At 37.2% G+C, this 14,707-nt stretch overlaps 1 protein-coding gene and 1 long non-coding RNA gene across 13 annotated transcripts in view; one reads left to right on the top strand and one right to left on the bottom strand.

Moving 5' to 3' along the window:
• LOC139156354 (uncharacterized) overlaps positions 1 to 5,870 on the bottom strand; it is a 53,711-nt gene extending 47,841 nt beyond the window's left edge. Inside the window, exon 1 of the long non-coding RNA XR_011557304.1 lies at positions 5,668 to 5,870. This is a non-coding gene — a long non-coding RNA (uncharacterized lncRNA). The remainder of the gene's footprint in view (positions 1 to 5,667) is intronic.
• ZNF385B (zinc finger protein 385B) overlaps positions 1 to 14,707 on the top strand; it is a 263,645-nt gene that overhangs the window by 58,011 nt on the left and 190,927 nt on the right. The window contains exons 1-2 of one of the 12 annotated variants that reach the window (XM_070731867.1): positions 6,012 to 6,207; positions 7,933 to 7,984. The exons of 9 other annotated variants lie outside the window; for them this stretch is intronic. Coding sequence is in view for 1 of the 3 variants with exons in the window: in XM_070731865.1 (XP_070587966.1) it covers positions 6,183 to 6,207 (25 nt within the window). In the remaining 2 variants the exon portion in view is untranslated. Of the gene's footprint in view, positions 1 to 5,985; positions 6,208 to 7,932; positions 7,989 to 14,707 lie in introns of those variants that run through there. 2 more of the 12 variants (XM_070731866.1, XM_070731865.1) reach the window with 2 other exon arrangements.

Below are 14,707 nucleotides of genomic sequence, written 5' to 3'. Positions count from 1 at the left end.
TATTTTATTTTTCTTTTTAGAAAGTCAGTATGCAGTAACCTGAGCTTTTCTATAGAATTAGTTGTAATTGTATTTAATTTTTAAAAATCAGTATCAAAGTGTTACTAATGCAGTAGCTCTTTTATTAGGTATTCTGAATAGTTTTTATATATAAGTATTTGAATAAGCAAATAGAATAGGTTATAATAGATAATAAAATATTTAAAAATCTATTGCAGGTTAGGGTTTTTTTTGATAGAATTGAAAGAAAATAGTAGGATGAGAGACCCTTTAGCCATATTCCAAGAAAGTTTTGGCAGGGTAGCATTAAAGGTTTCATTGTGATTATTACTATTCCCATACCTTTAAAATAGAAAATTACTTCCAAAATGTGCATTAAATATTCTACAAAGATTGTGTGAAACCAATACAGAAAGTGTCATACTTAAAAGTTTCTAAAAGTTTTAAAAAATAAAGATTATATTTAAGAATAGAGAATCTACTACTCTCTCTGATCATTTGCTTTTCTGGGTTGGAGTACATCATAGCCTATTGTCAAGATTAGCATTTTCTAGAATTATTGTGTTTTGTAATATCAGTACAACAATAAAAATGTTTTTTTAATAATATTGCATATTTAATAGCTACAGTAAAGAAATAGACTGTATTGTGCATAGCAATTCTCTGGTATTGTATACATTTGTATTGTGCATTCTATATACAGTATTTTAGACTCATAGTTATTTAGCATATAACGTACAATGTCAGGGGAATCTATACATGCTAGACAATCAAGGCAGTCCTGACGGCCTACAATGCTAGTTCATTCTGCACTCATGCAGTGAAGAAGATCATTCAATGCTAAACTGGGCAAAGTCAACAAGAAAGTAAATGACTTTTTTGTTTTTATTATGGAATAAAAGGGGAGTCGGGGACTAAAACAATTAAATTGTAAACAGTTTATAGATGTGACTGGCAGGCCAGATAAAAAGACAGAGTTTGGGAAATACCCTTTATAGATTTTGGGAAAGATAGAGGATCATATATAAAAAGAGCAAAAGTTCAAAAGGGAATAACAAAATAAACCTGTCTCCTTCCAAGTCAACCTAACAAATTCCAAAACAAAACCAAGAAATTAAGAACAGGAAAGCAAGGACTCCACAGGCTAACTTTGAATAAATAAAAGCTCCTCATGTCAATAAAAACAGCCTCTTGTTCACCACTCAACTTGCTTCAGTTTTGTGTGCATACATGGAAGTTGCAACCAGGCTTGAGACTGCAAAGCTATCTGAATTGCATTTAAATGTTTTCAAGGTGGTGAAAAATGTGATTTGGTTTGACACCTGAAATTGATTTTACTGTGAACATTTAATTCAAATTGGCCCTCAATCAAATCTCTTTTCAAATAGAATCATTTTGACACTTCATATATCCCAAGTGTGTTTGATTTATATTCTCCAATTTTGTCTTTGAAAAGTAGGTTACTGAGAGCTCGTCCTAAGATTACTAGTGAGTGCCATAGGAAAATGAGTCTCCCTGTTCCTAATCTTTTGTTCTAATCAATGCACTGGATGCCAGTTGTCTCATTAATTATGCCTTCTAAGTATAAATGTTAAGGTTATACGGGGATAATGTTTTGTATACAATACCAGAGAACTGCCAGTTACCAAGAAGGGAAGTTTGTAATATATGTGATGAGGGAACACAATGAATCTCACCCTATATAATGGCTTTGAATTGAGTAGGTGATGAACAGAGGAAAGAATGAGGCTAGGATTCCTCACGATGATACTGCAGAAGAGAAGTATGCCCCAGTGCATGTCATTACACATGAACCATAGTACATATTGTAAAAGAGTTAACTATTGTTGTTCTGTTAGAAATAACTCTTAAGCAGGGTTCTCCAAGATGAAATTCTGAATCTCTGCTTTATTCAGCTGTTTACAATTTACAATTAGAATAAGAATTATTTTATTGGCTGTTGTGGTTAGCTCTGGCCCAGCTCCTGCCCCAAGGACCGTGGATGTGGGGGAGACATCCACATGCTGCAGGCCTGTTTTGCCCCCCCACCCCCGTGGAATCTGCTGATGAAGGCTCCTCTGACCAAGAAGACATGAGTGACAGGGAGGAGGAGAGTGGGGCAGACAGCTCAGAAGGAGATCAATTATCTAGCTCCTCCTTGGATTCAGAACAAGAGTTAATGATGCAGCCATGCATGTGGAGAGCAATGCATAGGCAACAACAACTGAGAGATTATTATCAAAGAAAATGAGGCCACCTGTGGTTGGGTGGGGCTGTGGTAATTAGTGAGGCTGCTATAAATAGCAGCCTGTGGGTTTGGCCATTGTGGAGGATTATCTGATCGTTGTGTTTTGTGGCTGCTCTACTGACTTTGACCTTTTGTGTGCTGATTTTTCCCTGCTTTGAAACTAAACCAGGGCAAAGTGTGTTTCACTTTGTGAAAGAAGGACTGTGAATTGCCTCACAGCTGCAAGCTAAGTATCACAGAACTGATAAGGGACTTGTACAAATTACCAGTTTGTTTGGAGACGAGTGCTCTTTGCTATACCAAAAGAGGGCTTGGTTTAAGTGAATTTTCATTATAAAGAACATTGTTTTGAATTTTCAAACGTGTGTGTGTGTGTCTGAAATTTGTACCTGTGAATTTTTGGGAGGATTTTTCCCGAGAGGCCGACAGAACATTGGCCAAGTGTGATTGGACACCCAAGGAATTTGTCTTGGTGCATATGTTCTCAGTGTACATAAAAGAAAATGTACATTTATCAAGAATCCTGTGGTACAACACTTAATGATTGTCATAGGGGTCAACTAAGCAATCAAGATTAATAAAAATCTTAAGGATAAAAGCAACAAGTTACAGTCATACAGTTATACCTGGGAGGAAATGGGTGATAGGAATGATGAGGAAAAAGCTAGTAGGAATAGTAGTGCAAACTTAGTAAATAGTTTGACAGTGTTGAGGGAATTATTTGTTTAGCGACAGCGTTCAGGAATAAACTGTTCTTGTGTCTAGTTGTCTTGGTGTGCAGTGCTCTGTAGCAACATTTTGAGGGTAGGAGTTGAAACAGTTTATGTCTAGGATGCAACTTAATACACAAATTTGGGAGTTCCATAGACTTGTCTAGTTTTATATACTGTATTCTTTTTATAATCTAAACTCTACAATATCAAATTCAAATTGATATTGTAAGTGAAAATTGTATTTGAGAAGAAGTATGTTTTGATGGATACTTGTACCATGCATAAATCCTGTTGACTTGAGAAGCATTCAGTATCATTTAGAGCAGCAGTGGGGAAAGATGGCCCTTTTATGACTTGTGGACTTCAACTCTCAGAATTCTTGAATCTGAATTCGGAATTCCATTCTGGCTCAGGGATTCTGGGAATTGAAGTCCACAAATCACAAAAGAGCTATTGCTCATCACCTCTGATTTAGATAGTACTATACATTTTTCAGAAAATTTTGGATTTCATTAACAAAACTGGCCAAGTCCCTTTTTCCTGCAATCTAAAATGCAAAGATGGGGAGGAGAAAAAAGAGAGAGGGAGAGATGAGAAGTTAAGTTGCTAAATGTGTGTGTGTGGGAAATATTAAGACTTAGGAATAATGAGTAAAAATATTTTTGACTTTGGAGCTGCATTTTAGAAAGAATATATTTTTGTCCCAGGTGTCTGATGCTATTAGGTACAGAAACCCTGGCTTAACCTTGAGGTACCAGTATATATATTCGCTTCCATTGGATTACTGGATATGTATGATTAAGGCATCTGCAGTTTTAAAATTCCAAATGGATATAATAAGCTGAATGTATTTGTTGTGATGCTTTTAATGGTGAGGAGAGAAGAGACATTAAAATGTATTAAAGGTGCTGTATTCCAGAATAAATAAAATAATGATATGTTTGAACATAGTAGAGAATGGCTGTCAAACCCCCAGCCTATGGGCCTGATGCATCATGCCCTGACCACGCCCATGCCCAGTTTAGCAAGGAGAAAAAGTCCCAATACATCACATGACGCTGCCATGACAACATGAGTTTGACACCCCTGCAGTAGAGGAAAGAGAGGGGGGGGGGAAAGAGGGCTATGATTTATGAAGAATGGGTAATAGATAAATCAGGTCTGTTAATTTAGGGTGGCAAAGTTAAGTGATTTAATGGAGAAGTTTCATCAATAAATACTGAAAGAAATGAAGTCTAGAGAAAGTAGGAGAGCAAGGCAGCTAATTGTTTTTTATGGAAGTGAATAATACACGAAGTAAAGAAAGATAACCAAGTCCAGTATGATTTTTTTCCCCAGAATTAGGCCTGTATTGTAATACAAACTAGGAAGATAAAATATAGAGAAGGACAGTTGAAATTTAAATGAATAAGAGCAGTTATATAGTTTAATTTTTTTCCTTAGCATATGCTTTGGGACACATACCAAACGAAGTCATGAAAATACATGTCAAGTTTGCTAGAACAGTGGAACCTTGGCAGAGAGGGTATAAAAGTAAAGAAAATGAAGTCTAGGAAGAGGTCAGAGGTTGGAGATAAATAATGGAAATAAACTTCAAGAAAGATATTATTAGATTGTAGGTTACAGTACAAGCAAGATGTTGAATGATACAAACAGGGAGATGGGGAAGATGTATTAAAAGTGACAGTATGATGTTCAAACAAGAAATAAATCCATAATGGAAATAGCTAAAGAGTACAGTTCTTAAAGATCAATGGAGTGACCATGGCAGCAAGTGGAAGAAATTAAAAGTGGCTGCCAGTGGTGGAAATGTAACTTGAAGATGAGAAGTAGCGAGATTTTTTTTTCTCTTGAAGATTGAAGTCACAAGGGAACAATCTGGATGTGTTATGAAAGAAAGCAAAAGCTAACAACTCAGACATTGTGGAAGAAAAAGCCCAAGAGAATGACATAGCAACAAAGCACTGCCAGAGAGAATACAAAGGCGCAGAATGACTGCCAAAGATTTAAGAAGCAATCAAAAACCGAAACATACAGGTGGCCTCCAATTTTCCTTCTGTTTGTTGGTTTATGGGGGAAAAAACAACCACAAAGAGCTCTGATAGGGGAGCAGCAGTGAGGGCAGTTTTCAAAGAGATGGCATCTTTTGGTGTCGAAATAAATTTGTTACAGAGTTAGCCTAACTGTTTTGTGCAAAGGCATCATGAGCTGAAGCAACCGCAGTGAATGAAAGGTGGTGGATGAGTGACTGTAACAATGCTGGAGGCAACAGGGAACAGGCTGAGACTAGGGACTAAGAGGGTGAAATGATTAGAAATCTGAAGGAACGAGAAGTGACCTACATCAAAAGAGAGAAGAGCAGTAGGGCAGAAAGTAAACATTTTAAAGATGCAGGTCTAAAGTGTCAGATGCCTAAATTTACACAGTCAATAATCCATAGTGTGACTAGAGTTTTCCATGTCCATTTATGTCCTCTGAAAGGGGTTGGGGGAGGCTTTCAGGCTATTTTATGGCAGCAGGATATAACCAGTGTTTCCTTTCTGAGCATGTGTTGTGCATTTTCATATAAACAGAGAGAAAAACCCCATAGTCAACATGTCATTTTTCATTTCTAAATCAAGCCCAATAATACATGCTATTACTAACATATTGACTATGAATGCTCCCTCTCCCTGTGGAGAATTTAGCTCTAATTTTAACACTCACGCGCTTTTAGAAAGATGATTCTTTATGGTTTGAAGCTATCTCTGTAGAGCCATTTCGTAATAATCTGCCTTGCTTGAGTCTGATCACTGCAGTTGATTCCATGCATTGATAATGAAGCCTGAAGATTGTTCATTTCTCAGTATAAATCCACTCCAAAAGACCTTCTGCTTTAACGGTGCTGTGTCTGTGTGTGTGTGTGTGTGTGTTTCAGTCCAAGTGAATGTGTGGAACTAAAATTGCTGCAATTTCTTTACAAATGACTCAGTATGTTTGTCCTTCCCTAAAATGCTGCCAGCGTGTGAAGGATTTTCAATGAGCAGTGCAAATAAGCCAGCAGTGGAGAAGGTTTGAAGCTGCACTGGTATAACAGTTTCCTGGCACACAGATGATCAGGGCTGACGATCCAGGTTTCTGTAGTATCCAACCCATCTTCTGTTGCTGGTCACACATTGGAAGTTTTGAATTTCTAGCCTGGTTTCTTTTACAAGCCGGATATTTAGCACTACAGTACTATCATGTGGAGTGGACTCCCTAGCAGAGGTGAGCAATATATATATATATATATATTTAAAAAATACATTACAGTGTTCTACTCATTTCAAAATAAGATGCAGGCTTGTAAATGTAATCCTCACATGTTTGGAAGTGGAATTTTGTTTGTCGTATATAGCAAAAGAACACCAAGGCTAAAAAAGAGAGGGGAAAACAGGTTATTATTTTTCTGATTATAACTAATAATACATTGCAAATGCAATTCTATGTAATGGGTTGTCTCCTCTGTATTGCTGGTGTAGTATTTATTGCCAGAAGAGTCTCTCCTGGCAGAATAGTCATTATGCATTTCAAATACATTAACACACATCTACTGATACAATATGACAAGCCGATGATTAACTAATGAGGTTAATTAATCATCAGTGTGATTATATACTTGTGGTCAGGAAACAAACTGCAGAGCATAAAATCCTATTTATGAAAAACTCGACTTGAACTATAAATGGCAAATGTGCCTTTCAGCTAATGAAGCTAAAAGCAAAAGCAATATACTGACCTGATATGTATCTGATTTTGTTAATATTAAAAAGATATGACCTATCAGATATGTGACAACCTCTAGTAATTTGTTTGCAATGATAACTTGTTTTATAAGAGGCATAACATTCCCGTAACTCCTGCCTAACAACACTTTAATTAAATATGACATTTAAACGTTGCAAATCTTTTTTAAAGACCTGAATAATAACTATGCTTGTAATAACTCTGCTAATAACTCTGGAATTCACATTATCAGTCCCTTAAGTTTAAAAACAACATGTCAGAGGATTAAGTTGTGTTTACATGTCTAAAAAGTTCTGCCCAATCATTTCAGTTTGTAAATTATTCACCAAATCTTGTTATTTGCTTGCTTATCGTAGTTGAAATGGCTATTCCTCTTTGGATATTTGTTTTAGGGATATGTGGTAGATATCCAATAGGAAAGAAAACCATTTCTTGTTACAGAATGAATAGTAACTCTGCAGTCCTTTCATGAGACCCTAAGCCATCTCATGCCTTTTGCTGTACAGTTGTTCACAAGGCAGTTGTTTTTATAGTTTTCAATCCCAGAGTCATGGAAAAGAATGTATAGTATGTTTGACAGAAGATTCGAGAATTTCTATTTACTAACAGTACATGTAAAGCATGGCTAACCAGCAGAAAACCTATTTCTATTTAGCTGATCTGTCTTTGCAAGTCCCAGGGCCACTATCTTGCTAGAAGCCACTGTGTGCTTTTGAAAGCATGAAATTAGTTTCATATACTGAGCACATGGTTTCTCATTTAGTAGTTCTTTTTATGGAAATGGCCAATTTATGGTTCACTGCCAGAACTTTTGTCTTCTGTCAAAGCTGATAGCTTCTGCTAAGGTGTCCATGAGAGATACTAAAAAATGAAAAGAGTTAAATGGAAAAGGGAGAAAACCCTAATTAGAAATAAGAAAGGTATAATGGATTTGCAGATTTATTTCAGAATATTATTTGGATATGCCTTTTTTTCTCATCAACGTCTGAATGTGACCTATTTTTATGAACATTAATAAAACTTGCAAGGAACTTTACTGCATGTAAGGAGTGTTTAAAATGGACTTTTAAGCTAATAAAAAAACTTATATTTTCCTTATGTTTGTTTTTCAAAGGAAAGATAAAACTACTGTAATTCTTATTTTATTTTGAATTGGATCCCAAATGCAGTGGATCTAAGTCTGAATTCAGTGTTTCTTTTTTTCAGGCAATCATTGATAATATTGATCTAAGGCTGTGATAATTGTAGCATTCTTATTGTGAGTAAGTTGCATATATTAATTTTCATAAAAATATCAATTAAAAACAATGAATGCAAATTTCAAGCAGTAAAAATGGTATTTTTTGCTCTATTTACACAACATACTGTACTACTAATCTGTTACTCATAACTTTCATGTCTTAAAGATATTTGTTAATTTCAGACATGCTGTTTTGTTGGGATAGTTAATACTATATATGCTAAATATACGGCAGTGGTAATTCCTGAATAAATTCAATGCATGTACAGGTAGACCTCAACTTGCAATCCAAAAATCTCTGTTACTAAGTGAGACTATTGTTAAGTGAGTTTTGCCCATTTTAAAACCTTTCTTGCCACAGTTAAGTGAATCACCACAATTATTAAACTAGTAATATGATTATTAACTGAATCTGGCTTCTCCATTGACTTTGCTTGTCAGAAGATCGCAAAAGGTGATTGTAGAACCCCGGGACATTGCAATTGTCATAAACATGAGTCAATTGCCAAGCGGCTGAATTTTGATCATGTGATCATGTGGATTCTGCAACTGTCATACATGTGAAAAATGATCATAAGTTACTTTTTTCAGTGCCGTTTGGTCTAAAATGGTCATTAAATGAGCTGTTGTAAGTCAAGGACTACCTCTACATGTTCATGTACACACACACACACACACACACACACACAGAGAGAGAGAGAGAGAGAGAGAGAGAGAGAGACAGAGAGCGAGCAAGAGATACCTAGTAGATAAGAGAGTTGCAAACAGCCTTCCTTCTTTTCACCATTAAAGTAAGTGTAAAATGGTTTTAGCATAATGTTGAAAAATTCATTTTATACTATATCCTTCTTTTTATGGGCAAATAATGTATGTATGCATATAGCTTATACAGGTCTGTTTGCTTTCACATAAAACTCGTAAGAGCAGTTACATCTTACACTGAATTCTAGCAGGCTGATTTAAACAGTTAGCCTAGTTCAAATTTTGAATAAGCCAAAATATGGATTGTTTGCTTTTTGACTTAGCATGTGAACATGATAGTGGTGGTTTATAAATTGTGATTAATGGTTTAGTGTGATGTTCAAAACCATCTCTTTCTGTTTAATTTGGAAACCATGAGCATAGCTTAGCTCAGTCATTTTGTTATGAATAAACAAAGATTTCTTTTCCTTTGAGTTGCCATATATTAAACAAATGGTGCTATTATGTTGATTTTAAATATATCTTTATGGCATTAGATTGGAGCAAGATCCAAACAATGGTTTTACTTATATTGAAATTAAATAGACAATGCACTGAGATGAAGACCAAACTATTGTAGATAGTCACTTCTACTAGTTACTTGTAATATTTCTTATAGTTGGAAGATTTTGTTTCCTGAAAATTAGTTAGGAATAGATCAAGTAAGATTGTTATGTTATTATTTACTCTAGATATGTTGAAATGAAAAAAAACCCTCAATAATTAATTAAATATATGTATGAGAATTTTTCCTTAACATGATTACATCAGTCTTCTACATTTGAACATAGTATCTCTAGAACAGGGGTGTCAATTTTGTAGTGTCATGTTGTCATCAAATGATGTATTGTGAGTTTCCCCCTTCATTAAACTGGGGTGGGCAAGGCCAGTGCACAACACATCTGGCCTATGGGCCACAAGTTTGCTCTAGACCAGTGATGGCGAACCTATGACACGCGTGTCAGCACTGACACGCGGAGCCATTTTCAGTGACACGCGGCCGCCTCCCAGCTGCCTCCTTCCTCCTTCTGTATGGGCGAGCCTGCAGAGCACAGGCTCGCCCACACGCTGCCTTTGGCAGCACAAGCATGCCTGTCCGGCCAGGGAAGAAGCGCCCGCCCCAAAATACCCCCCCGCGCAGCCTTTTCCACGGGCGCGCACTCCCCATCCCCCAGCCAGCCCGCGGGGGGGAGGCGCCGGCAGTAGAAGGCGCTGCCCCCGCATGCCCGATCTCCTCTTCCGCCGAAAGAAAAGCGCGGGGCTGCCTTCTTGAGCCTCCCGTAGCTCCACCCCGCTTTGCCCTGCCTGTCATCCTCCATTGTGTTTTCGGGGGGGGGGGGGGGGGCGGCGGCGGGAAAGCCCTGTGCCGGCTAGGAAAGCCGGCTTTCCGAGAAAGCAGCGCACTTTTCAAATGCGCTGCTTTCTTGCAACTCTTTCCTGGGGGGGGGAGTGGCCTCCTCCCTCCCCCCTGCTGAGGGGGGCGGCGGCGGCATTTTCAAAGTGCCGGGCAGCCAGTCATCCTCCTCCTCCCCACTCCACCCATGCCGAGGGAACAGTCTCGCCAGCGGCTGAGAAACCGCTTGGCGTGAAGGCCAAGCTGGGCTGGGGCCGGGGGAAAGCACCACGCTGTCCCCTGAGCCGCCTGGCCCAGGTGCCGGAGAGAACAGCCAGTGGACAAGCACAGCCAGGAACAAGCGGGAGGTGAGATGCCTAGTTCCCCCCGTGTTGTTTGCAGGGGGAATAAGGGAAAGTCTGGAGCGGGAAAGAGGAAATCCCGGGGGAGGAGGAGGAGTGGGGCGGAGCACCAGTATCTCTCTGTAAGGTGGGTGGCGGATCTCGAGTTCTCCTAATACTGCACAGAATTTATAAGAGGAGATAGCAATTCTTTCAATGTTTATGGGTTTTGGAAAACAAAGCTAGAAATTGTTTTCTTCTCTATAAAGTAAGAAGTTCAACATTGGTTTGGAAGTGGCATGTAGGAATTTTAAAAAATATTTGTTTCAGACATGATAATCAAATTTGGAATTGTGAGCATTGCTATGCTTACAAACCAATTTTCAGCTTCTTTTTTTTAAGTAACGGCAAGAAGTGTATGAGCTGCCAACTAAATAATTTAAATTATGATAACAAATGTTACTGTGCATTGCTTCTGTTGAAAATGTTTGTTTCATATATCCCCACTAGCATACTGGTAATTCCATAATCTTTTGAGTGACTTTTTAATAGTGAAATTTACTATTTCAAATCATTTTTTACATTTTTGGCTTTTTAGCATGGAAACATTTTTAGGTATTTTCAAAAAGCTTCTTACCCAATCCTAATAATCAATTCATTGATAGTGCTGATAAACGTTTGTGGCATTTCTACTTCTCTGACTCAAGGTTTTTTTTGCAATTATCAGACATTGATTCAGATGTCAACAAAAGTAAGCAAGTTCATTCATCCCATCAAAACATAGTCATAAATATCATATTTTAAATTAAATATTTGAAAATTAAATTATACAATTATGTAATTGTTTTATTTAACATATATTATAACATGAAATTTAAAAGTATTTCCTTGCCTAGCCCTTATGCCAGTGAAAGGATTAATTTATTCATAAAGTGGGTTACATAAATTGGTTTATCTTTTTAGGAATCTGTTTCAGAATTTGAGAACCTCTATTGTTAGATTCATTAACTATTGACAAAATACATAGCACTGCTCAGGCATGAATATTTATTTATTTATTTTTATTTATTTATATATTTATTTATTACTTTTATGCTGCCCAGTCCCAAAGGGACTGCTGCTCAGACACTATACTTTTCTGCCCACACCGGGAAAAAATTAGAGGGAATATTGATTGGCGCGGCGCCAAGCGTCGGAGCCCACCACGAACGGTGGTTGGCTCGCAGGGGCCGCTGGAAGAGAGAAAAGTGAACGAGAGGGAGAGAGAAAGGGAGGAAGAGAGGAAGGAAGGAAGAGATAAATATAAAGTGGAAGGAAGAGAAAGAAAGGAAGGGAGAGAGAGAGAAAGAGAAAAAAGTGGAAGGAAGAGAAAGAAAGGAAGGGAGAGAGAGAGAAAGAGAAAAAAGTGGAAGGAAGAGAAAGAAAGGAAGGGAGAGAGAGAGAAAGAGAAAAAAGTGGAAGGAAGAGAAACAAAGGAAGGGAGAGAGAGAGAAAGAGAAAAAAGTGGAAGGAAGAGAAACAAAGGAAGGGAGACAGAGAGAAAGAGAAAAAAGTGGAAGGAAGAGAAAAAAAGGAAGGGAGAGAGAGAGAAAGAGAAAAAAGTGGAAGGAAGAGAGAAGGAAAGAAAGGAAGGGAGAGAGAGAGAAAGAGTGAGAGAGAGAAGATAGAAAGAGAGAGAGAGAGAAATGATAGAATAAAGGGGAGAAAAAAAGAGAAATGAGAAAATGATTGAGGCAGAGAATGACAGGAAAGAGAGAAAGAGAGAGAGAAGTGACTCTTGATTTAAAACATATAATAACATAAACATAAACATAATAACAGAGAGAAAAACCCCCAACCCTCACCTGTTTTTATTAATAGTTATGTTTTTGAATTTGCTGGTTGTTTTAGTTTTAATAGTAATAGAGTTTTGTTTTGTTTTATTATTAATTTCTTTTAATAAAAAAGAAGGGATTTATTATTTATTTTTATTTATATTTATTTATTTTTTGTTTGTTTATCTGTCTGTCTATCTATCTATCTACCTACCTACCTACCTACCTACATATATATATATATACTTCTATGCCGCCCAGTTTTTTTCTCAAGGTGACACACCACCCGAGTTAAGCTCAGTTTTTTGGCGAATTTTGACACACCAAGCTCAAAAGGTTGCCCATCACTGCTCTAGACTGCAAATGATGTTTAGTTTACCCTAAAATGGGTTTTCCCCCCAAGTTTTTAAAATTGTTTTTTGTCTTTGGACATCATGTTATTTTTACACAGGTCTACACCCATATCTCATACTTTGTTATTTACATATCTATTTACAATATTGAGTATGTTTTCATTGTCCCATTTCTTGGTCTTTTTTCCACATTGTCTCACAGTTTTTCTCTCTCTCTTATTTTTTTTTAATCCAGTTGTACCATTTAGTCCAAATCCTGAATTGGTTTTATTTGAGGAATAACATTATGTTCAGAACAAGAATATCCTACATAGTGCAAAGTAAAACAAAGATAGCTTTTTGGATTTTTACATGGAAAAAGTATCTAGAATAATTTTAATTCTCATATACAATATGAGAAGAATCGCTTGTATCTAACGTGCCTGTCTCTTCCAAGTCATCGGCAATTTTTAATTCAACCAAGTGAATGCTTATTCACACATACATTTCACTGATCTGATAAAAAATTCACATTTAATTCAGTATTTCTCTTTGGTATCACCAAAATTTTGAATTGCTGGTAATTCAAATTTCAGAAAGGCATTTTATTATTTACTTTCACACAGAAGATCACCAGGTGATCTTTAAACTGCTTCTGATAGAGCAGGTTTTTTTTCAATAGTAAGATGCAAATAATAATACTAAAAAGATAATACCAAGAGAAATTCAATTAAAATTAGGGTGGATAGTACTTGCCTGGTTGGATTGATATGTGATTTATGAAAGAAAATCAGTCTCTCTCTCTCTCTCTCTCTCTCTCCCTCTCTGTCTCTCTCTCTCACACACACACACAAATGCTAGCCTATATTTTGTGATACTACTGTAATATTACACAATTTATTTAAATTTATTGTAGCTGTCCACTGCATTAGGCTCTGGTACAAATACCATTTAAAAAATACATTATGAACAGCCCCAGATTAGAACACTTACATAAGAAACCAGGACAAGGACCCCACAAACAGGCTTGAGACTACAATGGCATTTTAAGAGCTTTTCAGAACTCCAGAAGAGGATCCTGTCTGTATTTCTGGGGAGACGCTGTTCCAGACAGTGTGGGCTGTTATAGTACAAGGCAAGCTTCCTTGGTTTTGTAAGATGACAGTGTTTGATAGAAAGGAACTGGAGCATATCCACTACTCTAGACTGTACTGGGAAAGTGGAAACAATTGGTGATAGTTGATTTGGTAAATATTCAGGCTCTATACCATAAAGCTTTATAGTTAACAACCAACATTTTGAATTGCATCTGGAAATGGATTGGCAACCAATGCAGCTTATCTAGCAGTTGTAACACAAGGACCTACCAAGAAGTGCATTACTGTCATCCCTTCAAGGTCGATCAGGTTAGGAATCCAATGTTATGTGCATCAGTATTATTTTTATTGTAAAGCTATGGGGATAGAATCATACAAGTTTGAATGCACTTTCCCTCTCTCCCTGTATATTCATAAAGGTCTTGTTTGAGACATTTGCATGTTGCAATAATCTAGGTAAGGGTCATGAGAGAGAGAGCCGGGGTGGCGCAGCAGGTGGAGTGCTGTACTGCAGGCCACTGAAGCTGACTGTAGATCTGAAGGTCAGCGGTTCAAATCTCATCACCGGCTCAAGGTTGACTCAGCCTTCCATCCTTCCGAGGTGGGTAAAATGAGGACCCGGATTGTGGGGGCAATATGCTGGCTCTGTTAAAAAGTGCTATTGCTAACATGTTGTAAGCCGCCCTGAGTCTAAAGAGAAGGGCGGCATAAAAATCGAATAAATTAAATAAATTAAATAAATAAGTAAATAAATAAATGAGTGACTTAATGAAGGGCCTTAAGTTAAGGAAGGGGTACATCTGGTACATAGTATGAACCTGTGTAAAGTTATCCTGACCAGAGGTTCAACTCACTTTTTGAGTAATAGCTGTGAGCCCAGAAGTATTCCCAAGTTGCTCACCAATCTAGAATGAGGAAGTGCCATGCTATTTGTGGCCAATGATAGAAACACCCTTGACTCTGGAAGACCCAACAGCCACCATCATCCAGACTTGTCACGATTAAGATGAAGTCTGTTGTTGTTGTTGTTGTTGTTGTTGTTGTTGTTGTTATTTATTAGATTTGTATTAGATTTAGATGTAT

Source organism: Erythrolamprus reginae, chromosome 1, assembly GCF_031021105.1.
Source record: "Erythrolamprus reginae isolate rEryReg1 chromosome 1, rEryReg1.hap1, whole genome shotgun sequence".
Classification (NCBI taxonomy): domain Eukaryota; kingdom Metazoa; phylum Chordata; class Lepidosauria; order Squamata; family Dipsadidae; genus Erythrolamprus; species Erythrolamprus reginae.
The sequence above is the reverse complement of the archived record's forward strand: the minus strand, read 5'-3'. Positions and strand labels throughout refer to the sequence as shown.